General features: G+C 48.2%; 1 protein-coding gene across 1 annotated transcript; it reads right to left on the bottom strand.

Moving 5' to 3' along the window:
- KCNK12 (potassium two pore domain channel subfamily K member 12) lies at positions 1 to 25,173 on the bottom strand (the record flags this gene model as incomplete). The annotated part of the gene is made up of 2 exons (XM_084261379.1): positions 1 to 896; positions 24,822 to 25,173. The coding sequence occupies 2 exons, from the start codon at positions 25,171 to 25,173 to the stop codon at positions 1 to 3; spliced, it is 1,248 nt and encodes a 415-aa protein (XP_084117505.1).
- Between the last annotated feature and the right edge of the window lie 2,797 nt (positions 25,174 to 27,970).

Raw genomic sequence — 27,970 nt, 5'->3', positions numbered from 1 at the left:
CTACCTAGAATCACTTGTTTCTGCCAAGCGGTTGTTCATGATGGCTAGAGCACCCACCCCTGCAGAGAAGCCGTTCTGTCTCGTATTGATACAAACGTTTCTTGGGTATCCGTTGGCTGTCTCGGACAGCTGCTTCTGCAAAATGGCCAGGGAGACTTTATTTGATGCCGTGAGCTCCCTCATGGAGATCATCTCTCCAGAGAGCCTCCTCCCCTCAGTGTCACTGTCGTACTGTCCATCAGCATCCATGGAGATGTTATGTCGACGCAGGCGGGCTCCTGGGGTGATGGCGTTGCGACGGCCAAGGCGGGCACTTGATTTATGGCACTTTGGGCAACATCTGCATTCAAATTTTTTCAACACCCAGTTCAAAACTTGCTTGATTACGATTGAGATGACATTAAAAAGAGAGTATATGCAACATACCCCCATTAATATAAATATGAAGTTTCCAAATCTGTATAATCCCTGATTTTGGTACGCAGCGTTTTGGCTGCTTACCAAATCTCCAAAGCCGATGGTGCTGAAGGTGACAAAGCAATAGTACAAGGAGTCAACGTAGTTCCACCCTTCCACTGCTGTGTACATTGCAGAGGCGCAGCAGGAAAGGGTAATAGCAAAGATTCCCAGAATCAGCATCACGTGATAAACGGACGGCTTCCACCCCACGAGGCTGCCCACCCCTGACATCGCTGGCCCCCTCCGGAAGTTGGGAGGTAGGAGACCACTTCTCCGCAGCTGCCTCTCGTGGCACGCCTTCATGATAAACGCCAGGAGAGAGATAATGCGCTCCAAGAAGAGGTTGAAGAAAAGGATAGTCCCAGCACACCCAAAAAGGCCATAAATGATGAGGAATACTTTTCCAGCCACGGTTGCTGGTGTGGTCATCCCAAAACCTAAGGTGTGGAGATAAAGGAGTAATGTTAACGATACAGTTTTTCATGCGTAAACTCAGGGTGTACGTAACTTAACAAAGGTCCCATCTCTCTGGACAACAGGAGGAGCACTATCTCTAGGTCAGCTTAAGCCAACGTGAAACTGAGTTTTGGAAAGATGAAGGTGGCACCAGAAAACTCAACAAGATGAACAAAACTCCAGAATGAACAAGTCATCCTCACAGAGATGGAAGATGGTATTAACAGAGAAAAACCACCCTGTAAATGCGTGTGGAAGCATTCCTGAGTGCAAACTAGCTTGAGATGAGACAAGGTTAAGAGGTCGTCTCCCTGCTCCCATGCATGAGAGCCAGCATGGCCTGATGGTAAGTTCAAGCTCTGCACTGACAAGCTGTAACCCGGCATAACACTACTGTTATTGAGGGCTGATAATTCCACTCCTGCTGAGGAGATGGAAGTTTTCAGCTTGTATAACAAAAAACCAACCCCAACAACCCACCTCTCAAAGATCAAACATTGCTTTAAAAAAAACAGTGCTTTAAAGTCTCAACCAAATCCCAACTGTGACCGTCCCACCTGACAGAATCACAGAAGGAAGGAAAAGCCGTGGCCCCATTTTAAGTCACTGATGAGACACCCCTCATTGCAAAGCCTCCTGGCAGACCAGGAGCACTATGATCTTACAGACTGGAAATTACAGCAGAGAAAACCCCTGCCATGCAGTTACACAGAAAAATCAGGAAAGAAAAATTCTGGAAAGATCCAGCAGCATTATTATTAATTCACCTCTTCTTTACGAGACTCATCTTTTGACATAACTCATATACACAACATGGAAGTAGTAATGCCTTACAGCTATAGATGCTTAAAATAACTGCAAAAGTAATCTTAAATTTGCATATAAATAAATACAGTAAGTCTGCACCATGTTATTTGCTGATATCAGTTATTTTACGAAAAAAAATTACGTATATTTCTCATATTGCCTCAGGAAACTTGATTTTGTAGGTATATCCCTTGTTCTGCTGTTCTTACATGTAAAAATGCACGGTGGTTTAGTTAAAAAGCGTACTGATGGGATTGGGGTGACCGCTCATGTTCTATTAATAAATAATCACTCCTAATCTAAATTAATGGTTTGTGAAAAATCCACATGCCGAAATTTCTTTACCTTATCCTTGCATGAAAATGCTGAGCAAGCAACATATTCAGGAAGGTAAATAGCAACATCAGATCCCATCAATGAAAGCTCACCAAAACCCAAAAGGAGTTATTTTTAGCATCAAGGACAATTAAATCATTAAATCCCATTTATTATCAGGGCACACTTTTAAACAGCAACAGGAAAACATTCCCCATGTATAATGAATTGAGATTGCAGCTTGAAAAGTACTCATTTCTTTTTGTAATGGTTGTAGTTTTTGGAGTGATTTACTGATGCTGCCTCTGTGCTTCCCTTGATACAGAATTTTGCATTTGTTGATGTAATGTAAATGCTCACGACAGGTAAACCTGGAAGTCTCTTGTCAATGACACCAAGGTGCATGAGGAATGAGGGGCCCTGCTTCCACACCAGATTTGGCCTGCTTGGAAACAGCTGTGTGAGAGCAATTCAGACTGCACTGCATCATCAGTATCTTCACAGCGGAAACAGTCTGTTCAGTAAAAGACAGTGAATTACCAAAGGGATCGTTAAGACTCCGCTGTCTGGACCAACAGTCTCTGCATTTTGTTGTGCTAAAAGACCCCCTTTGAGCAGATCTCACAAAGCCTGCCTTGGGGTCCCAGGCTTAACACGGGGGCGGAATGGGAAGCTCCTCCTCTCAGTTCCTCCTCCTCTGCATGGGCGAAGCTGTTATCTGGGTCGGGCTGGCTGCTCGCAGGAGCCTTCTCATTTGATGATGAATATCCACTAGTGTCTGGTCCCCAGAAGAAGCCAAGGAGCCTGCTGTGGTTGCCAGCTAGGGATACCCGGCCAGCTCATTATGAAGAAGGCATCTGTTCACCCGTGCCTTGTCAGCAAAGCATTTAAACATGTGCTTCACAGCAAGCACGCGAACACCACCAGCAAAATAAACGGGTTTATTGTCACACATATGGCTAGACACATTTATTAATTAAAAAAAAAAAATAGTGACAGTTTGGATCAAGTTGTAAATGTGCTGAAGCTTTTTAGTATTCTTCTGGTAACCATTCATGAGAGACTGTGAAGTTTGGTATTTTTCAGAGTCACAGAATGGTCTGGGTTGGAAGGGACACCAAGGATCATAGAGTTCCAACCCCCCTGCCACAGGCAGGGACACCAACCTCCAGGCCTGGATCTACACAAGGCTGCTCAGGGCCCCATCCAATCTGGCCTTGAACACCTCCAGGGATGGGGTATCCACCACCTCTCTGGGCAGCCTGTTCAGCACCTCACCACTCTCTCTGTAAAGAACTTCCCCCTAATATCTAATCTAAACCTTCCTTCCTTTAGCTTTAGTCCATTCCCCCTTGTCCTGCCATTGTCTGCCCTTTTAAAAAGCTGATTCCCCTCCTGTTTCTCTGCTCCCTTCAGGGACTGGAAGGCTGCAATGAGGTCCCCCCACAGCCTTCTCTTCTCTAAGCTGAACAAGCCCAGCTCCCTCAGCCTCTCTTCATGGGGGAGGTGCTCCAGCCCTCTGATCATCTTCGTCGCCTCCTCTGAACCCTCTCCAACAGTTCCACATGCAATTCATTTAAGCTCAATTATCCAAAGCACGTTATCGAAACTCAGTATGTAGCTATGCAAGGTGAAAGGACCCACCACAACAAGAAGAGTGCTGGCTTACATAAAACAGGTAAAAAAAATAAGAGCAGGTAGACATTGTGACTTCAGGTTAACAGCAAACAGGTAGAAGTGTGCTCAGGTACTCTTTGTACAGGGTCTTGCCTCGCTAGCTGTGTGTGTCCCTTTGGCACCACCTGAATCATGAGGGGTTAGTCCTGGTGTGCTCTGTACACCATGTCTGAGCTCAGCCCCTGCTCAAGGCTAAGTACATCATACGCCTGGGTGAAATGAATTAATCCAGAACTGTCTGTGCTTCCGAGACAGTACAAGGCAAGAAGCACAGCAGCGCTTCGCATTTTTCACGGCCCCATTGTATGGGTACCTTGGCATTGACTTTGTGTGGCTCAGACACAGTATTTCAACCTTCCTCATGCCAATTCTGCCCCAGTGTGACACACCACTGCAGATACAAGCTCTACGGCAGCATAAATTTCAGCTGGTTGATGTTTCTTCTCCCCAAACGGAATTAGCAGAGCTGAGTCAAAACCACTAAGGTAATGCTTATCCTTCAGCAGCCTCTCTTACTATTCTGCTCATCCGGACTTTCAATTTACTCAGGCTGGTGACGGATTCCAGTGGTATTGCAACTGGACAAATCTGTGAAGACTTACACGCCTTCTGATGCTCTTCCATTGTTCTTCCTTTCTTTTCTTTTGCCTATTTTCTTATGGGCCAGAAAACAAGAGAGAATAGTGGCTTCAGTACCTGTGAGCTCTTGCCTCAGGCTTACCTCAGGCTAGTTGCTTTGGTGACTAGCTCACCCTACTGTATTTTCAGATACTCTGCCCTTGTGAGGCCCAATCTGGAGTACTGTGTCCAGATCTGGGGCCCCCAATACAAGAAAGTTGTGGAACTGTTGGAGAGGGTTCAGAGGAGGCCACGAAGATGATCAGAGGGCTGGAGAGACTCCCCCACGAAGAGAGGCTGAGGGAGCTGGGCTTGTTCAGCTTAGAGAAGAGAAGGCTGTGGGGGGACCTCATTGCAGCCTTCCAGTCCCTCAAGGGAGCAGAGAAACAGGAGGGGAATCAGCTTTTTAAAAGGGCAGACAATGGCAGGACAAGGGGGAAAGGACTGAAGCTGAAGGTGGGAAGATTTAGATGAGATATTAGGGGGAGGTTCTTTACAGAAAGAGTGGTGAGGTGCTGGAACAGGCTGCCCAGAGAGGTGGTGGATGACCCATCCCTGGAGTTGTTCAAGGCCAGGTTGGATGGGGCCCTAGGCACCCTTGTGTAGATCCAGGCCTGGAGGTTGGTGTCCCTGCCTGTGGCAGGGGGGTTGAAACTCTCTGATCCTTGGGGGTCCCTTCCAACCCAGACCATTCTGTGATTCTGTGATTCTATGATTAAAGGGTTTGGCAGTTTTCCAGTAAAGATATATTTAACCAGAGGAGGAAGAAAATTTTGGTGACCTTGAAACCTCAACACAAGAAAATCTTCCAGCCTTTACCATGGCATCGTGTGCCCCTGCTTTTTCATCTAGGTCCTCAGTTATTCTTACAGAGGTGTCTGGCCACAGGACTCAGCTCACAGAGCAAGTCAGAACAACCAAGCAGAGTGTAACAGCACTTCAATGATGAGAGCAGTGTCATCTCTATCACCTCCTAGCAATGCAGTTGCATTTAAAGGAATCAAAAGAAATGAGAAGTGTTGAATATAACTTTTCGGACAAATGATTACTCAGAAATAAACAAAAAAGCCCTGCTACAACCAGAATGCTACTTCCAGAGGAAAGAAGTTCTTGCAGCGTAAAGACCAAGCTCCTAGAGGGCTGGTCCCAGAAAGATTTGGATGGCAGAACACAGGCAGCTAAACTAAGAGCAACCGAATTTGTTTCATGTCTGTTCTACACTTGCTTTAGTTCATGGCTTTCCACAGTATTTGTCAGGATTTTTTTGATTAACCTGTGTTAACATTAACATCAAGGGAGACACTATCATATTCTGAATTTTGAGACTAAAATTCCGCATTTGGGTTCTGCTGCTCCCTTCAACCCCTTTTCTAGCCATTAACATTTCATCATTATTGCCCCTGATAAGAGTCATACCTGTATATTTCACAACTACCTCTTATTAATGCTATAGCTCCTAACCACCTAACATCCAGAAACAGTTGCCTTGGATACAGGGTCACAGCTCAGAGCCAACAAAACCGCCACAGATAGAAACCTTCTGCTGCATCCGGCTTTTACCCAGGGAGTGAGAATACTATGAGGCAGTGCTCTTCCACCTGGCTTTGCATTTTCAAACTACAAATGAAAAACTTACTTTCCCTACTTCATTAAAATACCCCCTCCCCAGGATCAAGGAGCAATTTTTTTAGAGCTTTTCACTTGGCAGAACCTTTAATATCAACATTGCTGGACAATCACATTTGATCCCATCTACATTGCTGCTACTCCTTAACAGTAGCAGTCTGCCCAGCACTGCGTGATGCATTGAGACACTTTATGTTCGACCCATGCCAAGTTGGAAGACATGAGAAACAGCAACTACTGCAGTTTTTAGGGCTGGTCAAACCTTGCAGTTCTCAGTGAGCCATGTACTGGAGACAACTCTTGGAAAAAATACTGACTATGCAACTAAGGACTGACTCCCTCTATCTATCTATCTATCTATCTATCTATCTATCTATCCATCCATCCAGGTGTATGGATCCATCCATCCAATCCTTTATAATATACATGCCACTTCAAGTTGAATAAGCAGGCTGTTTCCTGCACTTCCTAACTTTTTAGAACTTTAGTAACATTCTTTTGGCATGGACTTGTTGTCCCCAAAGCCTATGATAAATAGGTGGTCAGAGGTCCTATAAATTTGCATTGTGAACCAGGGTAGGCTGAACCAGGCCTTTTTTCCCCCTACCTCCTGTGACTGTTCAGTACAGAAAAACGTGCATACATGCACCCAATTCACCAGGAACTGCAGGAAGAGATGCCCAATTTACTCTGTGACCTGAAGGAACATCATGGCAAATTCAATGAATGTAGTTAAAAACCACCCAGGTCATTGATGTTGCTCCTTGTTACATCTCCACTGGTGAAATATTAGTCAGGTGTTTAAGACAACTGCTACTCAAAAGAAGCCACGCTGTGCAGAGTAGAGGCAGGAGATGATTAATTGAACATTAAAGAGTTTCAAGGAGCTGCAGGCAATTATTAAAGGCTTTCCATGGTACCAATTTTATTCTGTTTACAGACAACTGTGATCAGGTTATTGGTTATCCAAAGTGCTGCTGCTATGCACAACATCAGTGAACGCCAGAATCAATCACCCTCAGTGTTTCTCTGCTGGCTGTGATTTAAACCACAGGTCATGGCCACATTTTCATTATTCTTTAAAGCCCATTGGTTTTTAAAAGAGTTAATAGAATTGCCAGCCTAAAATAACCTATCCTTCCTTGAAAAAAAAAAAAGATACTAAACTGGCAACCCTGACAATAAATAACTCAAAGATAAAGTTATCAAATAGCTGTCAGTTACTCTGGGCATGTGAAGAGTATTAAGAGACCCAGAGGTACTGATATTTTTCAGTAGAGGCAAATGACAAAGATGAACCTGAACTATGCCAAACAGTGACTCTTGTGAGGACCAGAGACAGGACTGGGCAGGAGTGCCTTGTGCCCAGGGCTGGGAGGTAGCAGGGCAGCTCTGTCAGGACAGGGATGCTGGGAATCCCAACCAGCTCTGGCAATCTGTGATTTCTGCTCATGGGCAAGGGGTTTGCACTTCCATGGGCATTCCTGCAGAGCAGCAGGATGCCATGAGGGGCTGCCCTGTGGGGATGGGGCAGGAGGCACCCACAGTGGGGTGGAGCGTGATGGAGAGGGGCAGGAGGTAACCAGAGGCGCTGGTGGCTGTGATCCTGGGGCTGTAGAGGGGACTCAAGTTGCTCTGGAAATGGATTTTTTTGAGGTGAGGTGGTGGTGAAGGGTCTCCTGTGTTAGGAAGGGGACAGATCAGATGGCCAGGGGCTAAGAAGCTGCAAGGAAACCTCTGTATTGTGAAATCCCCTAAAGATGGAAAAGGAAGCCTGACCCCAGGCGGAGGGTATTGCCCATGTAGGTGCTGCCGTGTGCAGCTGATACCTGGGCACATCAGTGGACAGGTGAGGAGAGGACACCATGCCCTATGGATAAGGTAACCTGAGTGAAAGAGCTGGAATAATGTATTTAGGGTGAAGAATATGCTGGACCTCAGAGGATGAAAGTTCCTTCTCAGAAACCTCAAGCGTTACCACCTTGACAGTGGTCTAAGGCATTAGGCGTACCCCCAAAGGTCCCCCAGAAAGGGAGAGAGGAATAACCTCCTCAAAACCTCACTGCTCTGGTACGGTTGCCTTCTCCTCCTTGCAGGAGGTTTCCCAAGTGTGTTTTTCTGTGCTGAAACCTTCTAGTTGAGCTTTCCAAGAAAGATCTCCAGTTTCTAGTGAGTACTCAAGCAGGCACATTTATCAGCTCAAGTGGCCTAACTTTTGTAAATTTGAGTGATAAATGACCCTTAAAATAAGAAACGCCGGGGCTTCGGCTTCCCCAGCAGCAGCAGCACTTCTGCTCTATTCACTCAGCTGAAGTAGGCAAGCTTTTTTCTGAGCTGCAGCGCGTGTTGCCCTCTCTGTGTACAGCAGGAGAACACAGCGCGTACCCAAGACTAAGTAAACAAGCCAATACCCAAGACTAAGTAAACTTGCTCGCTATTAAACGCCAGTTATCACAAAGACACAGCCCAATAAATATAGAAGGAGTCTGGTATGTGGTCTGGCCAAGCTGCCTTGGTGCAGAACGAAGCCCAGGAAGGAGCAGAAGCGTCTCTAAATCAGCTTTACGGATCGGTGGCTGGGGCTGGCTGTGCCTGTACACACCTTGGACGAGCGAATGCAGACTGACTCGTGCCAAGCCACCAGCATCGCCAGCTGAGCCCCAGCTCTGGCCCAAGGTCTTGCTAAGCTGAGGGAACACATGGGGAGCATCGCAGGCTTGAGGCTCAAAACCTTTGGCAAGGATTATGGTCAACGGTATTAAAAGTGAGCATACTTTCTAACGAGGGACAGAGGCCCTCTCCTAAAACGAAATGATGGAGAATGAAGCTCAAAGGAGGATGAAAATCAGAGGAGTGTGAATTCAAACTGCACAGAGAAAAAGAAAGGTCAGGACCTACGAGCTGGCATTATTCTTGCTGACTCATGACTGTAAAGAGGTGGGAGATGTCCTATGGCGTGACAATCTTCCTTCTCTATTAAAATATAGTTCATCAGGAAACTTTCTTCCAATGCTTCAGGTTTTACTGCTCTTACAAATAATATCATCTTTTTCTCTGCTAAATTCTTGGGGACGGGGTCTGCTTTATAGTATAAATATCAAGACTGAAACTATTTTCTTCATTTCACCTTACCTGCCTAGGGCAAATTTTAAGCAAGACGATAATACAGCCCCCCTGGTTCTGTCAGTGACTCTGCCCCTGGGCACAGCTTGGGGGCTCCAGGAGCTTGTTAAACCAGAAAAAGGTACAAGTTATTGTTGGCCAAGTTAGTGCTAAACCACTTCACAAAGGAAAACTTACAGAAAAAGCGGATGAAAGCAGGATGCTCTTTCTTCTGGTTGCAGCCTGTCTCCTTGTGAATCAATCTAAGCTAGTCCAGAGCTGCTTCTTGTGCCTGTCTCCATACCTCATAATGGGGAGTTCTATCTTTGGGTTTCTTTCTTTCCTTATCCTAATTGTTGGGTGAAAACCATTTTGGGTTCTGAAATAGTGGTGATGTTTGTAAATAATCGGAAAATATAGTCTACATGCTCCTCAGTTGTTATGATACTGTGGAAAAATGCTTCCTTGCACTGAAGGCAAATGGTCTTTAAAATCCTGCCTTAACAGCCATCGGGGCTGCACCAAGCCCTTGCTCATATTTGAGTTTGTGTGCAGAGGCATCTGCCTTGGCTTACTGCACTGCCAAACCTCAGCTACAACACTGAGGCTTCTGAGATGCTATCAGCCAGAGGAAACATTCCTGAGTACAGAGTAATGGTCTCCAAAAATCTGCAGAAAACAAAAGCCCAATAACCAAGAAATACACAAAGTTCACCTCAGAAACCAGGGTTATACATGAAGGCACAGCTCACTGACCCCAAGAGTGACCAACCAGCTCCTTCTCTCTCTGGAGACGTGTCCAATATCAGAAGCCATCCACTGCTACCCCATCTGACCTTCCTACAGTCTTCATGTGGCTGAACATAGGATTCCAGGTGAACACTGTTTCAGAAGATGATTTCTCTCACAACCTTAAGCTGCTTCCACTCTTATTTTCCTATGTTTTTGCGGATATTTTTTGTGCAGATGATTGTGTATCTAAGCAACACCCTAACAGAAAAAAGCTTCTGCCCTGTCATTTCGAATGGACTGTTTCAAACATTAGCATCCACACTCACTTCTGCTGTTTATTGAAACTCACAGTTGCCATTTCAGATGTCCAGGTAGACCCCAGGGATTTTTTTGGCTGAGCTGTAAGGTAAAAAGAATTGACATCCAGATTTTGTTAATATTCTTGAGGCATTTTGGGATTCAAGAGAATACTCACACATGTACTGCCAGTACCTCTCATGACACTTCTGCTTTCAGGATAAGAAACAGCGTTATCTGAATTTCAGAAGGGATTTTGGGCGTATGACCTATTTTCCCCACACCAGAAGTCTGAGAAAACTCAATGTTGCTCCTGAGCTTTCTAAGCCTTAGGGATGGGAAAGGCTGTCAAGTGGTTAAATCACAGGCTTATCTTCTGCCTCGATTAAACAACAGCTTCACAGTGTATGTTTTTTTGCTACTGGTGTTTGTACTGGTATTCAAAGAAGATCTATTGCTTGATAGCTGTCTTAGCTCTTCTGCTTTACAAGGAATCAGCCTAGAAGGATAGACCTGGAGGACAAAAAGAACCTGAACCAACAGAGCAAAATCTTTTCACACTGTTTGGCCACTTTTCTTTCAAATTTCTGTGCAAACTTCTACAGTTACAAATTAATGAAAAAAAAAAAACCAGATCAATCTACCTCAACTTTTAATGGCCTAGATACGCCTTCATGAGTCCCTGATTTCAAAAAGTTCCAGCTAAAAGCAAACCAGCAAAACTCTTCAGATTCTTCTAGCTTGGGCAGCTCTTCTACTTCCTTCATGAAGATACAAAGACCTGATTTTAAGTAACTGAAATAGAAATACAGGGTGACAGGACTGCTGACTAACCAGCTCTCACTTTCTATTTCTGCAGTTAACTCTTCCTCCCTTAGTATGCATTTCCCTTGACTATTTTTAAATTAATTGATGTGAACAACTTCACTACTTCATCAAGATCATTTGAAGCTTCTGATTTTATCTGAGATTTTCCTGGTCCCAAAGTGGTTTTTGTAAATGGATAAAACATTTTATCACACAGCTGCTTCTTCCACCCCCATTAAACCCTTTCGATTTAAGACCTTCACACCTCAAGTCACTTTCCACCCCAAAAGCTGGGGGGGCTGTTAAAGCAGACTTGACTCCATATACATTAAGCATGAGTGACACTGTATTTTGTTATTTATCCTCAGGAGATAAATCTATTACCTTCACAATATTCAGTCTGAGGAAAGAGATGACAGAATATTCACTAATAAATAAATGAAAGGATTGTGTATGTTGGGGATTGTTTTTAATTGGAATTTACTGAGTTAGTTCCATACCCAGTTCTCACATGGGCAAATTTCCCCTAATTCTTGTTTCTGCCATGATTAAATTTCCCTGCTTAAGGCTTGAGAATGTATGTGGACATTTGTCCTATCATCTCTGAAAGGGAAGAATCTCAGCAGTACAAGCTCAGAAAGTTTAAAGTTCATTGAGAAATCACTGCAGAGCTACAACTGTTATCAAGGTATTGCTGCTTTTTCCATCAATGAGTAAGGAGTGCTCGCTATGGATTTTTAAACATGAGCAATAGCAGTGCCTCACCCACAGAAGTAATCCTGTATGTTAACATCAAACTGTTCAATTTCTTATCTTATTCCACTCCAAAGCTTTAATTACTTGGAAAGGCTGCTAATGCTTTGCCTCATCTAACACAATTAGATTTAATTTTTGCTCTACTTCTTTATAATTCTGTTTGTTACTGAAGTGTGTTCACAAAAGGTCTGATTATCACTTCTAAGATTTATCATGCTCAGGAGGACTTTCACATTTCAAATGTTCCCCAGCATGAACCCTCATCTTTCTCTTTACCCATCTTCTCCCAAACTGCACTCAGATTCACACTTGGTGCTGATACACTATGAAAACTGTCTCTTTTGATAAAGGTAAGCAAGGCTCATGGGGATCAGGGTTATGTTTCCAGTAATATTAGTCTGTCTTTGTAATAAAAATAGCAGACAAAATGTTCCATGTTGGGTTCCTGTTGCTCTGAGCCTGCAGCTACTATAGCAAGAAGTAAAATTCTCATTGACTCCAACAGCTGCAAAGATAAGGTAATACCACACTCATTAAAATAAAGGACATTGTATTTTCCAGCACAACACCAGGAGTGGATATCATTGCATGAAGTTAATTGCCAACAAATCTATCCTGTTTCACAGAATCACAAGGTTGGAAAAGACCTTTAAGATCATTGAGTCCAACTGTTCCTGTCCTATACTAAACCACATCCCTAAGTACCTCATCTACCTGTCTGTTAAACATACCCAGGGATGGTGACTCAACCCCCTCCCTGGGCAGCCTGTTCCAGGCCCTGACAACTCTTTCAGTGACTCTTTCTTTTCCTAACATCTAATCTGACCCTGCCCTGGCACAGCTCAGTGCCATTTCCCCCTGTCCTATCTCCTGTCACCTGGCTGAAGAGACCATCTCCTACCTCTCTACACCCTCCTTTCAGGTAGTTGTAGGCAGTGATAAGGTCTCCCCTCAGCCTCCTCTTCTCCAGGCTAAACATGCCCAGCTCCCTCAGCTGCTCCTCACATGATTTGCTCTCCAGCCCCTTCCCCAGCCTGGTTGCCCTTCTCTGGACTCACTCCAGGGCCTCAATGTCCTTCTTATGGTGAGGAGCCCAGAACTGGACCCAGCACTTGAGGTGTGGCCTCATCAATGCTGAGTACAGGGGCACAATCACCTCCCAGACTTCCTGGCCACGCTGTTGCTGATACAAGCCAGGATGCCATTGGCCTTCCTGGACACCTAGGCACACTGCTGGATCATATTACTGACTAATTTCCCTCTTTTCTCCACAATGAAGAGCAATTAAAGTCTGCAGAAAAGCAAGACACGATGCTTACAAAGATCACTGTTCAGTCAAAGTGAGCGTCCTGGTTTTGGTCAGGATGGAGTTAACTTCATTTGTAGCAGCGGATGGAATGCTGTGTTTGAGAGTTAAAATGGGAGTAGTGCTGATAACACCCTGATGTTTCTAGTTGCTGTCAGACAGTCAAGGACTTTCTCAGCTCTTCATGAGAAAGAGGGGCGAAGCCAGGACAGGTGACCCAACTGGTCAAAGAGAGTAATCCACGCCTATTACGTCCTGCCCAGGATATCGGGAGGATGATGGGAGGAAGAAGAGGGGCAGCTCTGGGACGCGCGGTTCTTGGGGGACGGTTGGGTTCCGGGACGGCTCTGGGTGGCACGTCCTGAGTTGTGGGTTCGGTGAGAAACTGTATTGTGTATCAACAGCTTCATAGATTTTTGCTCTAAAGTCCTGCTAGCATGGTTATATTGTATCTTTCTGTTATCTTAGTAAACTATCCTTATCCCAACCCACGGGCCTCTTAGTTTCTTGGTTTTGGGGTTATTTGCCCCTTCCTTTTCCCTTCCCTTGCCTGTCACCCCCCCTTCCCTTTTCCCTGCTCTTTTCCTTTAAGGAGCAGCCAGCTGCGTGGATCTCGGCTCTCAGCCGGGGTGAAACCACGACAGTCTTTTTGGCACCCAACGTGGGGCCCGAAAGGTTGGGATAACGGTAGATCTGACTCTAACCCGATTGTAATTAAGACAAAGTTGTGATAAGCACTTTGGTTTAAGCAGTCTCTGGTCACGATGCTCTGGCATTTATTCACAAGGCTGTGCTCACAGCTGTGGCAGCAAAACCACTGTGTGCTGTGTGCAATCCTGACAGGATTTTTTACCATCTCGGGGCTGCGGCTCCTGTTTTCGTTCTTGTACCTCCTTTTGGTGTACTTTATGACAACAGTCTATGATACAGTGATATCGATGATCATGAACTTGTGCTGGTATTTGTATGAGATTTGGCTGCCCTGTCTATTCTTTGGACAGGGAGGGGTTAATAATGGCAGCTGGTATGGTGGGAGTACAGAAAGAAATATCTACGCTGCTTTCTTTTCCTTTGGGCTAAATACAACAGCTCTGGTAACAGTTTTTGAAAATTTCCAATACCCCTGGGATATTCAAACTAGCATTTTGCTGTTTTTAGGTTTGGTGCAAATGGTTCAGTTTTTGTTAAATATGAAGCAAAGGTTTATGAATACCACTCAAGAGTTTTCTGCGAGGCCAGATAATCACGAGTGGCGGGGCATGTGGCAGAGTATGGGCAACTACCTAGGCACTTTCTCACGCCCGATGGTTTGGAGTTTCACCCCTGAACAGTTACAGGACCCTGATAAAGTGGCTGTATATCTGAAAAGAAATTGCTGTAAGTTTCCCAAAGATGGACACCTTACTGCACTGTGCTGGGCCCTGGCCACTATTCACCAAACACTGCTTGATAGCAGGCAGCACTGTCAGTACTGTCAGCACTGTCAGAGGGAAAGGAAGGAAAACAGACCAGCAGAGACTGTAGCTGCTGCAACCCCTATGACTGGCACTGCAGCTACTGTAACCACTGTGACTAGCACTGTGGCTACTGCAACTCCCATGACTAGCACTGTGGCAACTGCAACCGCTGTGACTGGAAATGTGGCTATTGCAACCTTTCCAACCGATGCTGCAGCTACTGCTGCCCCTACAGCAGATACTGCCGATAACTCAAAAAACCACCCCACACCAGTGTCTGTTGCTCCCGTACAAAAGAGGAAACACACAAAGAAATCAGTTCGCGTAGTGAAGGATGATGACGATGATGATGAATCGGGGCCATCTCGAGCATGTCAGGATGAGGCAGAACCAGAGGTTGTCACACGATCCCTGACCCTGAGTGAGCTGCGTGAGGTTCAGAAAGATTTCAGTCGCCACCCAAGTGAGCACATCATCACTTGGTTGCTCCGATGCTGGGATCAAGAGGCCAATAGTCTGGAATTAGCTAGGGAAGGAGGCACTGACAAGGCAATTGGGAAAAAGCCAGAAAGCCTCAGCCTCTGGAGGCAACTACTGTCAAGTGTGAAGGAAAGGTATCCCATAAAGGAATATATTACATGTCAATCACCCAAGTGTAACAGCATAGAGGCAGTTATCCAGCACCTGAGAGAATTAGCTGTGCGGGAGATAATTTATTATGAACTGGACAACTCACAGCTTCCCTCTGATCCTGATGAAGTCCTATGCACCCCAGATATGTGGCGTCAGGTTGTGCAAAGTGCACCAGCAGGGCACACCAATTCACTGGCAGCAATGGACTGGAGTGATACAGATCCGCCAACTGTATATGAGGTGTCCTGCCGACTCCGGAAATATCAGGACATTGTTTCCCTCTCTGTCATCGCAGCGGTAGAGAAACTGGTCAAACGACTTGACAACAATGTGTCCAACTCCCAACCCGTATGGAGTGATGTTGCAGCTATTGGGAGAAAGCGTCCATCATCCCAAAAGGGAGGATACAGAAGGTATGCACCATGAGACACGCTGTGGTTTTACTTGCGTGACCATGGTGAGGACATGAGTAAGTGGGGTATGCAGCCCACCTCAGCCCTTCAAGCACGAGTAAATGAGCTGCAAGGTAAAACAAGTGCACAACGAGATTCTGCCAGGAAGAACGCTGCACCAGTGAACAGCAAATACAATCAGCAACAATAGAGGGGCCCTGCCTCCAGCCAGGTGGAGGAGAGGGATAACCGTGTTTATTGGACTGTGTGGATCCAATGGCCTGGCACGTCAGACCCACAAGAGTACAAGGCTCTGGTGGATACTGGTGCTCAGCGTACGATAATGCCATCGAATCATGTTGGGACAGAACCTGTCAGCATTTCCGGAGTGCCAGGGGGATCCCAACAATTGACTGTGTTAGAGGCTGAAGTGAGCTTAACTGGGAAGGACTGGGAGAAACACCCCATTGTGACTGGCCCAGAAGCTCCATGCATTTTAGGTATAGATTATCTCCGTAGAGGGTATTTTAAAGACCCAAAAGGGTACTGGTGGGCTTTTGGAATAGCTGCTTTGGAGACAGAAGAAACTGAACAATTGCGTGACTTGCCTGGACTCTCAGAGGATCCTTCTGTTGTGGGGTTGTTGAAAGTCGAAGAACAGCAAGTGCCAATTGCTACAACGACAGTGCACAGGAGACAATACCGTACTAACCAAGATTCCCTGATCCCCATCCATATGCTGATTCATCAACTGGAGAGTCAAGGAGTGATCAGCCAAACCCGCTCACCCCTTAACAGTCCCATATGGCCAGTGCGGAAGTCTGATGGAGAGTGGAGGCTGACAGTGGATTATCGTGGCTTAAATGAAGTCACTCCAGGTATGAGTGCTGCTGTACCGGACATGCTGGAACTGCAGTATGAACTGGAATCAAAGGCAGCTAAGTGGTACGCCACAATTGACATTACAAATGCTTTCTTCTCAATACCACTGGCACCAGAGTGCAGGCCACAGTTTGCTTTCACCTGGAGGGGCATCCAATACACATGGAATCATCTGCCCCAGGGGTGGAAACACAGCCCCACCATCTGCCATGGACTAATCCAGACTACACTGGAAAAGGGTGAAGCCCCAGAGCACCTGCAGTATATTGATGACATCATTGTATGGGGGAATACAGCAGAGGAAGTATTTGAGAAAGGAAAAAGGATAATTCAAACCCTTCTAGAAGCTGGTCTTGCTATAAAACAAAGTAAAGTCAAGGGGCCTATGCAAGAAATCCAGTTTTTAGGAATAAAGTGGCATGATGGGCGTCGTCAGATCCCAATGGACATTATCAATAAAATAGCAGCTATGTCTCCACCAAGCAACAAATAGGAAACACAAGCTTTCTTAGGTGTTACAGGTTTCTGGCGAATGCATGTCCCAAACGACAGTCTCATTGTGAGCCCACTCTACCACGTGACTCGGAAGAAGAATGATTTCCAATGGGGCCCTGAGCAGCAACAAGCCTTTGAGCAGATCAAACGCGAGACAGTCCATGCAGTGGCCCTTGGGCCTGTCCGGACAGGGACAGATGTTAAAAATGTGCTTTACACTGCAGCCGGGGAAAATGGCCCTACCTGGAGTCTCTGGCAGAAAGCACAAGGGGAGACTCGAGGTCAACCACTGGGGTTTTGGAGTTGGGCCTACAAAGGCTCTGAGGCCAATTATACTCCAACAGAAAAGGAAATACTGGCTGCCTATGAAGGGGTTCGAGCCGCTTCAGAAGTGATTGGAACTGAAGCCCAGCTCCTCCTGGCACCCCGACTGCCGGTGCTGGGCGGGATGTTCAAAGGGAAGGTCCCTTCTGCACACCATGCCACTGATGCTACCTGGAACAAGTGGGTTGCACTAATTACTCAACGGGCTCGAATAGGAAACCCTAATCGCCCAGGAATCGTGAAAGTGATCACAGACTGGCCAGAAGGCAAAGATATTGGGATGTCACCAGAGGATGAGGAGGTGACATGCGCTGAAGAAGCCCCACCTTACAACAAACTGCCAGAGAATGAGAAGCGATATGCCCTGTTCACTGATGGGTCCTTTCCCTTTGAAAATGAACATCTTTGATTCACAGACTATGAGCATGGACCATGTCAGGTGTACCGGTCGAGAGCCCGAGATGCAGCATGCAACGATCCAATGGCACATACTGACACCATGAGAGACTGTTACGACGAATGGAGCCTGAAAATCACGGACTAAATGTTCATTTACTCAACAAACTCAGAGGAATGGTCCACAGACTAACGGAATAATACCTGTACGCACGTGTGTGTGTATACATGTGCACATACATATATGTGTGTCTGAAACAAGAAACTGGTTGTACCCAAAAGAAATGGTTGGAATCGGTCATGATGTAAATGGTACGGAATAAGGTGTGGATAATGTCCTGGTTTCGGTCAGGATGGGGTTAACTTCTTCTGTAGCAGCGGATGGAATGCTGTGTTTGAGAGTTAAAATGAAAGCAGTGCTGATAACACCCTGATGGTTTTTAGTTGCTGTCAGACAGTCAAGGACTTTCTCAGCTCTTCGTATTTCTCTATTAATGAGAAAGGAGGGGACGAAGCCAGGACAGGTGACCCAAACAGGCCAAAGAGAGTATTCCATGCCAATTACGTCCTGCTCAGTATAAAGGGGGGCTGAGGGGAGGAGGAGCAGGGGCGGCTCCAGGACGCGCAGTTTTTGGGGGGACGGTCGGGTGACCAAACTGGCCAAAGAGAGTATTCCACGCCAATTACGTCCTGCCCAGGATATCGGGGGGATGATGGGAGGAAGAAGAGGGGCGGCTCCAGGACACGTGGTTCTTGGGGGACGGTCGGGTTCCAGGACAGCTCTGGGTGGCACGGCCTGAGCTGTGGGTTCAGTGAGAAACTGCATTGTGTATCAACAGCTTCATAGATTTTTTGCTCTAAAGTCCTGTTAGCATTGTTACATTGTATCTTTCTGTTATCTTAGCAAACTATCCTTATCCCAACCCACGGGCTTTTGGTTTCTTGGTTTTGGGGTTGTTATTTGCCCCTTCCTTTTCCCTTCCCCTCCCTCACCCCCCCCCCCACTCTTCTCCCCCTCCTCTTTTCCTTTAAAGAGCAGGCAGCTGCGTGGATCTTGGCTCTCAGCTGGGATAAAACCACGACATTTGTCACCCTGGCTTTTTGTCTCCAGCCATAAACCAACATGTCTTAGCGTTGTGAAACACACGGTTTCATAAGTAGGGTTTAATACTTAAGAAACCTCCAAAACTCTTAAATGAAGCAATCTGAGCTGATACGTTGTGTAGAAATCACTCCGTTTGGATGATTGAAGCACAGTAATAGCTTCACTTTCTAGGTCTGGCGTAAGCCTACCAGGGCAGGTACTGAGACTGATTAAAACAGTATTTACAGAAAACCTTTTTTCTTTTTAAAGGGGCTTTATTTAAATGTACCAGGGATCCTCCCTCCTGCCCCCTAGAATAAAAAAACCCAACAAATTTAGGATAAGACCTATTTCATCATGACCCTCCAGTGGTGACACCTCATGTCACCATTCAATGCACTCTCAGTAAAGCTTCCTGTTGTTGCTCTCAACTACAAGAAGGCAAGTTGTGATTTATATTACTTTCCTGCTTGGAGTACCCAGCCTATGCCCACACCTCCAAGAAGGTCGACTCTGGAGGCAGCTGCCACCTAATGTGAACCCTCTGCAAGGCTGCCTGCACACATCTCACAGAATTGCAGGGCCCTGTGAAAATATCACACTGATGCTGATCAGTTTGGTTTATGTTGGCCATACAGACAGTGAGCAGAAAGACAGAGCCTTCCCCAGCTGCAACTCAAATTCAGATCCTGAAATACATCAACAAAGAAGATGGGGCAAATATATTTTCCCCTTAAAGCTTTCAGACCCACTTGCTTATTTGTGGAATTGCTCACCAAATTACCATGTGAAGGGCCTGCTCTTGGGCAGGCTCACTCCTTGGCTCTAAGGGAGCAGTGCAGTCCAACATCTGACCGTGCACTCAGTGAGCTGCCTGACTGCATTTTGCACATCACTTCCATTGAATTTTCACTTTTAGCACACCCGGATCTCCAGATTTTAGACTACAACACAGAGCCAGAGATTTTAGAAGTGAGTAGTTATGGTGCCTAGGTTGTGGAACACAGGCAGTAATGACGTTGGGTCCCTACAGAAGACCCTGAGAGAAGAGGGTCTAACCCAGCAGACATCCTAAGCAAGAAGATGGCAGCTGCCAGGAGATAGTTAGCTGGTAGAAAGTACCAATCTTTATTTATGCAGCTTTTATTCAGTTGGGTTCAAAGCCCATCTCACCACAGGGCTGTGCCTTATCCCTCTGAGATAAGAGCAGAGAAGAGCAGGTCCCATCCTTCTGGGTGGAGCTGTCAGTCCACACGCACATTAATCATTCAACAGGACACCTCAGGGATAAGGAAACGACCAATAGTCCCACTCCCACATTATACACCGTGCCCTAAACACCTGTAGCCCTTGCACCGTTGTACAAAGGGAAGATCTTTGCACACAGATCTTCTCATAGCACCCATAACCCACACCTGCTTCATCCCAAAACAATCCATCCACAGTAAGGTGGCAAGTTGAAAAAAATCACTTCTATGTATTAAACCACTTCTTTTGACCCCATCTGTACTGCTTGGGATGAACTTATATAAAGCAATTGTATCACTTGATTTTCTAAAGGATTTTGAAACCCCTACTTACATGTGAGAAGCCTAAAACGCAAATTTAGTACCAAGTCGATGTCTCAGTATGTTTAAATAAGGAGGTACCTAATGTTTATTCTAACATTTAAGGGAGGAAAAAAATCTGGATGCAGTCTAGACTCATGGACTGAGTCAGAAATCCAGGGCTTCAGGCATCCCAGAGTTGCCTTATGTGCTAGGCAGAATGAATCTGTGCTACCAGAACACAGGGGAGGCTGTGATTTATGATGTTGTATTTCACCAGGAAGAAAAGTGGTCTGAGTTATGCTTTGCTTCCAGCCTTTAACAAAGTCCTTGGAACCAGTTGTGATTTGTATTTGAGGAAGGGAAAGGAAGGGAAGGGAAGGGAAGGGAAGGGAAGGGAAGGGAAGGGAAGGGAAGGGAAGGGGGAAGGGAAGGGAAGGGGGAAGGGAAGGGAAGGGGGAAGGGAAGGGAAGGGGGAAGGGAAGGGAAGGGGGAAGGGAAGGGAAGGGGGAAGGGAAGGGAAGGGGGAAGGGAAGGGAAGGGAAGGGAAGGGAAGGGAAGGGAAGGGAAGGGAAGGGAAGGGAAGGGAAGGGAAGGGAAGGGAAGGGAAGGGAAGGGAAGGGAAGGGAAGGGAAGGGAAGGGAAGGGAAGGGAAGGGAAGGGAAGGGAAGGGAAGGGAAGGGAAGGGAAGGGAAGGGAAGGGAAGGGAAGGGAAGGGAAGGGAAGGGAAGGGAAGGGAAGGGAAGGGAAGGGAAGGGAAGGGAAGGGAAGGGAAGGGAAGGAGGAAGGGAGGAAGGAAGGGAGGGAGGAAGGGAGGAAGGGAGGGAGGGAGGGAGGGAGGGAGGGAGGGAGGGAGGGAGGGAGGGAGGGAGGGAGGGAGGGAGGGAGGGAGGGAGGGAGGGAGGGAGGGAGGGAGGAAGGAAGGAAGGAAGGAAGGAAGGAAGGAAGGAAGGAAGGAAGGAAGGAAGGAAGGAAGGAAGGAAGGAAGGAAGGAAGGAAGGAAGGAAGGAAGGAAGGAAGGAAGGAAGGAAGGAAGGAAGGAAGGAAGGAAGGAAGGAAGGAAGGAAGGAAGGAAGGAAGGAAGGAAGGAAGGAAGGAAGGAAGGAAGGAAGGAAGGAAGGAAGGAAGGAAGGAAGGAAGGAAGGAAGGAAGGAAGGAAGGAGAAAAACAAATGCTACTGGCAGTTAGAACAATGAATCAAGAATAAATGTAACCTAGCTGATCCTTAAAGAAATCAGTACAATAATAACCATAATAATAATAATAATAATAAATGCCTGTGAGAAGATACTTCTGGGAGTGCCAAATAATGACTGAATACATGGTGTAGACTGACAGCATGCAATCAGGAAAGAGAGGAGCGAATTTTCTTACATATCTCTGAAAATCAAGACGTGTCCAATGAAAAATCGACTCAACACTTCATTATTCAACCACAAACAATGCAATAAGAAATTCATGCCCAGAGTGCTATAAAGAAGTGTTTTATGGATGGTAAGCCACTCACTTTGTGGGCTATTCAGGAAAATGCTTTAAGATTAGACTTAACATTTCATTTTAACTCTCCTTCTTCTAAAAGTCCCCACTAACTGGTTTCTCACGCAGAGGGTTGGATTGTGTCCCTGTGTAACTAGGACAGACACAGAACGGCAGCCAGGGATGTACAGAAGAACCTGCTCTGCAAAGACCCTGCTCAAGGAGGGTGGATGGAGCTGTTGTCTCCTGACTCTACCTAACACGTGTTCACGAAGGATGAAGAACTGGAGTCTCCATCCCCCTTGTTCAGGTTACACAAACCCCAGGAAAACCTACAGCCCTGTCCCTTGGGTGACTGTATTCTGATGCCTACAGGTGAAGGCTTTAGTAGTCTTCTTAAAACCAGTGAGAGCAGAGTGAGAGTCTTGAAAAGACCCAGAAGGTTTTCTATAAGTTGGAATCCTCTACAGATTAAGAGGCTGATCAACCTGTGGGTGATTTACCCTTGGGAGTTACTCACGTTTGTTAGGCAGTGAGTAAGAAAGCTTTCTGATGCATCACAAGAATAGGAGGGTGTTTAGCTGAAGCAATAAAGTTGCTTTGACACATGTAACTGATGAAGATGTTGTGCTAGGCAAGCTGTTTTGACTCTGGATGTCTGGTAGTTCTTGGTGAGGTAGAGCAAAGACAGCACTCTCCTCGTCAATGAACTGTGACACAAAGGGAAGTGGAACTGCTCTGCACCAGGGTAACATGGAATGTGAGCTGACAGTGGCATCAAAGGTGCTCCAGGCAGGCAGGTACAGAAATGAGCTGGCTGGGAGGGAACAAAGGACCATGAAAGAACGGCTCTGGAGCTGCTCCCCCCAGGTGACATGTTGGTATCTGCCACGTGTTGTCTCCCATGCTGGGACTGTGAGCGAGAAGCCCTGTGCATGCTTCATTCTGAGTACAGCTTTTGGGCTTTAGTGGGACAGCTGGTTAATTCGCTGGGTTTTCTCACCTTTGCTGGGCACATGCAGCTGCTGATAACTGAACACAACCGTGTGGTGAAAGAAACCGAGCCCACAGGTTTCTTTTGGGGAAGCTGCTGTTGCCTCTTTAGGAGCTGCAGGAGCTTAAAGAGGTGACTAAGTGCTGAGGTGAGGGTAGCAGTTCCTCTTCATCTACCAGGATGCAGTGGAACAGCCCTGGGATGGCAGCACTCCAGGAGACACTGCTCCTGCTGGGACCATGCAACCTCACAACCTCACATCCCCAGCACAGCAGCTCTGCCACAGCCTTCACCCTGCGCAAAGGCACTACCCAGTCCTCACTTTGAGTGGCCTTCTGCTGGATCTGTTCACCCAGAGCAAAAGCTTGCTCTACAGCAGGCTGGTTGAGCTCACACAAAGTACTGTAAGTAATACAGAAGTAAGTACTGGAAGGTAACAGGCCAAGAGAAGGTACCACTACTTGGGGGAATGCTTGGCAGGCTCCAACCTTTGTTTTAGCTCAAGAAAAACAATCTGCAGTCTCCATCTCACACGTGAAGAGATGAAGACATCAACGGCTGTAAAGAGAGGTGCCCTGGGCTGTACTGCACAGCTCCTGGTTCAGCCATTTACACCTGTCAAGCCTGCCACAAAACCCCGCTGCGCTTCTCAGGCTGGGCGATGAAGTAGAGATGCAAACAAATGCTTGCAAATGAAAATCAAGATGCTTTGTATTTCAATAACCACAGAAAGGAGAAGGGGAACAGGGAGGATCTGTGTTTACACATCAACTGAAGATTTTTCTGGTTGATATAGCAGGTGTAAGGAGAGAGTGGTTTTGTTAATATACTGACTTTTTTCTTTTTCCCATCCATTCAGGTCAGTCATAATGATCTCTTAAAAAATACATGCTCTTGTGATGAAGACAACCTAACAATTAAAGCAGTGTTTTAATGACTAGACCATTGAACAGGCTTGAAAAGGAAAAGTTAACTGAATTATTTAATATAAAAAGCAACAATACTTGAGAACATTGCTGTAGTCACCACCCCGACTCTATTACAGAGATTACTCACTATTGATACAACATATTCTGAACCTAATGAATTGTAAGCACAACAACGAGCTGTGTGTTCCTTCCTCTCTAATAAAGGGGAGGTGTTACATTTATGCTCACAAGCCCCAAGACGATGAGATTGTTACAAAACTTAAAAAACTGTCAGAGAGAGAGAGAGAAAACCTTAAGATCTTCTTTCCACGGGGACATGATTTCTCCAGCCATACTCTGGGAGCTGCAGACAGCCACAGCTTTACTTCAAGCAAATCCCCCACATGACACTTCTTAATGGTGCTTTTGGAGTGAAAAAAAAACCAACCCCACCCAATTAGCATAAAAATGGTAATTTTAGAGTAAGAAATATAAATTTCCCCCCCACACACCCCTCACCGTTTGCTCACCAAGTGCTGCTCTTCCCAAACACCCCTGAGAAACACGAGTAACTGCAGCCCGCCGTAGGCAGAATGTGCATTACGGCTCTGCTAGAAGACATACGGCTTCGTGGGGCTTATGCCTCTATTCCCATATGCACCCTAACTTCCCAAGCAGTTAAACCGCCACCCCGGTGGAGTTCAGCGGCCGAAAGCCTGCCTTGATCGCTCAGCACCGCGGCTGCCGCCCGCCCGCCCCGCCGCGCCGCCTCTCCCGGGAACGAGCGATCCGACCCGTCAGGCGCATCCCGCCGCGGGCGGGAGAAGCGGGGAAGGGCCGCTCGCAGGGCCGGCAGCCCCGCTGGCTCCTTCCAGCCGGCTGAAGCCCAGCCAAGCCAACGCACAGCCGGCAGCAAAAGTTTGCAGGGGAAGGGAGAGGGTTCTCACCGCGGCCGGTCCGAAAGCACCGGCTGCCGCGACGGTCAGCGGTCCGGCGGCCCTAGACGGAGCCGGAGCGCTGCGGAGCGGGGGACGAGCGGGGGACGCGGGGGAAGGGGATGGAGGGGTGTGCGGCGGGACTGCGACTCCCCGGGGTGAGGACTGAGGTGGGACAGGGAGCCGTACCCCCTTCGACTGCGAGGCGCCCGGTTTCCATAGCAACGCGGCATCGCCTCTCCCCAAACTTTGGTCGCTATAACGACCGCCCCAGGGCCGCGGCCGCAGCAACCCTCCCCGGGCGGGCCTCCCGCCTCGGGGCTGTCGGGGCGGCGCTCACCTATGGTGGAGACAACGGTGCCCACGAAGTAGAAAGCGCCGGGGAAGTCCCAGCGGGGCCGCAGGGCGTCGACGCGGATGCCCGCGGCCATGGCCGCCTCGTAGCTCCGCAGGAAGGCGCGCAGCTCCGGCAGGCTGATGTTGAAGATGCGGCTGAAGTTGTGGAGGGTCCGGTTCCAGCGGAGCTGCGCCGCCGCCTCCGACGGGCTCTCGAGGGCCGAGAAGACGGTGGCGCCGGCGCTCAGGTATGCCGCGATGAGGGCGGCCAGCAGCAGGAACCGCCCGTTGTCCTCGTTGAGGGGCGCCAGGCGCCGCCGGCGGCAGGACCCCGCCGCCCCCCGCGGGGGCATCATCCGGTGCGCGGCGCGGCGGGCGCGGCGGGCGGCGGGCGGCCCCCGGCGGGGAGCGCGGGCATGGGGCGGCGCGGCGCGGAGCCCGGCGGGGCGGCGGCTTCGCTGCAGGGGCCGCGGCTCTGAGTCATCCCCCGGCGGGGCCGCCCGCCCGGCTGGCGGCGGCGCCCCGGGGCCGCCGGCCTCGCCCGCCCGCCCTCAGCCCGACGCCCCGCGCCCCCGGGGCCGTGGGCTGCTGCGGCGCGGCCTCGCCGGCGCGCCCCGGCCGGCTCGCTCTGGCCATGCGGGGCGGCGGCGGCGGCGGCCCCGCCGCGGGGGAGACCGCCGCGGGGAGGCGGAGGCGGAGGCTCCGCGCGGCGCCCGGTCGACGGCGGGCGGAGGGCGGGAGCGTGCGGCGCGGCCCCCGGGGAGCCGCATCCCCGGCGGGAAGGTTCCCCCGGCTCCGCTGCCGCCGCCCGGGCTGGGGCGCCGCCGCCGCCGCCGCTGCCGCGTCCCCGGGGTGCCGCCGCTTGCGGTCCGGGGGAGGGACGGGGCGGGGCGGCTTTGCCCTACCCTGCCCTGCCCTGCCCGGCCCTGCCCTGCCCGCCGCACCCAGGGTCTCGGCGCCCCACCGCCGCACCGGACGGCTGGCACTGCCGGGGAGGGGGGACCCGGCAAACGCGGCTGTCCTCCCGTCATGTGCGGGACGCGCCTTTGCCGTTGCGGAGGTTTTACCGGCTTTAAAACCTGTTCTCAATGCCAGGAGGGTGGTGGTTGATGGCGGGAGCACTAATTAATTAATTTCAGCCATTTTTAGGTGGACGAGTCGTCGTGTCTGGTCAGACTCCAGTTGCTGGGCTGCACAAAGTTGGACCCAAGAAAATCTGGGTTTGGTGCCAAATGCCCATTCAGTCTGAGCGAACATCGGGAAGGTGATTCCTGCCCCCACCCGCCCCAAGCCAAGTGGATTCTCACTTCGCTGTCAGGCTTGGAACAAAGATTGTGTCCTCTCTTACCCATCAGACTGCAGTAAGAACTGCAGTCCTTTCCCCGGAGACTTGTAGTAAATAATAACACTTGTATTTAAAAAAAGAAAAAGGAGAATTAACACCGAGAAAGTATTGCAAAGGGGATGGGAGCGAGTGGCAGTCCTGCAAACGTGTGTGCAGGGAGTGATAACCCCTAGGAATATTCTGGGCTTGGAAGAGCAAGTAGTCCCTACAATTTGCAGCTCCCGATGTCAGTCTCACCTGGATCGGTGTTTTTTCCCTAGTTTATGGGTTGTTTTTTTTTAATCTAGGGTTTATATTTTATTTTATGCAGGAAAATCCTTGCAGCCTCTAGGTAGCTGCTTGATGCCATGTAGCAAGTGGGTATTTCCTGTACTTAGGAGTTCTCCATAGCTGTGCTTCACTCAGTTATTTTGGATCTGAGAGATTTTGCTCTGCCCTGAGATTTCACATTACTGGCCATATCTACAAAAGGAGAATTACCTCCCTTCCTAACAGACAGTTCATCCTCACCCAGTGAAGAAAATGGCTTGGCTTTGCACCTATGCTGTCAAGTGAGAGGGCTTTCCCAGGGAAATGCCACAGATTTACTGCGACAACTGAGTTTACAAAATATTGGAATCATGTTTTGATAGCACTAACACTTCTAATCTTTGCTTTTTTTGGCCATTATTGCTTTTGTGCAAAAGCATTTTGTTCAGTAGAGGTGGAAGGAAGGTGCCCAGAAATATCACAATTCCAATCTCCTGTTCTGCTCAAGGTGTCTGATATCACACGCAGCCCTTAAGAAAAGAAGTGGCTCCTATTTCAAAGTGTCAGTTGTGCCCCATTGTAAGTAATAAACCCAAATAAAAATAACTTAATTAAACCAATAAATCACAAACTCGATAGCTGAGGGAAGTTACAGCATATCTCAGGGACAAAAGAAGTTGGAAAAAAACCCAGGAAAGTATATCAGACCTCATCAAAAGCCCATTAAAACACCTGGAAAGTCTCCTAGGGATATTCAAGGGCTTACTGCCCCTGGGGTGGCCAGCAGGGACAGGGAGGGGATTGTCCCTCTCTACTCCGCCCTTGTTAGGCCCCATCTGGAGTACTGTGTCCAGATCTGGGGCCCCCAATACAAGAAAGATGTGGAACTGTTGGAGAGGGTTCAGAGGAGGCCACGAAGATGTTCAGAGGGCTGGAGCACCTCCCCTACAAAGAGAGGCTGAGCAAGCTGGGCTTGTTCAGCCTAGAGAACAGAAGGCTGCGGGGGGACCTCATTGCAGCCTTTCAGTCCCTGAAGGGAGCAGAAACAGGAGGGGAATCAGCTTTTTAAAAGGGCAGACAATGGCAGGACAAGGGGGAATGGATTGAAGCTAAAGGAGGGAAGGTTTAAATTAGATATTAGGGGGACGTTCTTTACAGAGAGAGTGGTGAGGTGCTGAACAGGCTGCCTGTTTCTCACATTTAGGAGAAAAAAACCCCACAAGCAGCAACTTTTTGCCCCCAGAGAAGCAAATGAGGTGTAAGGAGCTCTGCAGACACCAAGGTCAGGACAGAAGGATTGGAGGAGGTGCTCCAGGCACTGGAGAGAAACATGCCCCTCAGCCCATGGAGAAACCCATGGTGGAATGGATGTCCCCCTGCAGCCCATGGAAAATGATGGGGAGTAGAGACCCCACCTGCAGCCTGTGGAGAGGCCCCATGCTGGAGCAGGTGGAGACACATGAAGGATGCTGTGACCCAGTAGGAAGCCTGCACTGGAGCAATCTCCTGGCAGGACCTGCAGCCCATGGAGAGAGGGGCCCATGCTGGAGCAGGTTTGC

This window comes from Gallinula chloropus (genome assembly GCF_964237585.1).
Source record: "Gallinula chloropus genome assembly, chromosome: 3".
In the NCBI taxonomy this organism is placed as follows: Eukaryota; Metazoa; Chordata; class Aves; order Gruiformes; family Rallidae; genus Gallinula; species Gallinula chloropus.
Note: the sequence above shows the minus strand (reverse complement) of the source record. Positions and strands in the feature narration are given on the sequence as shown.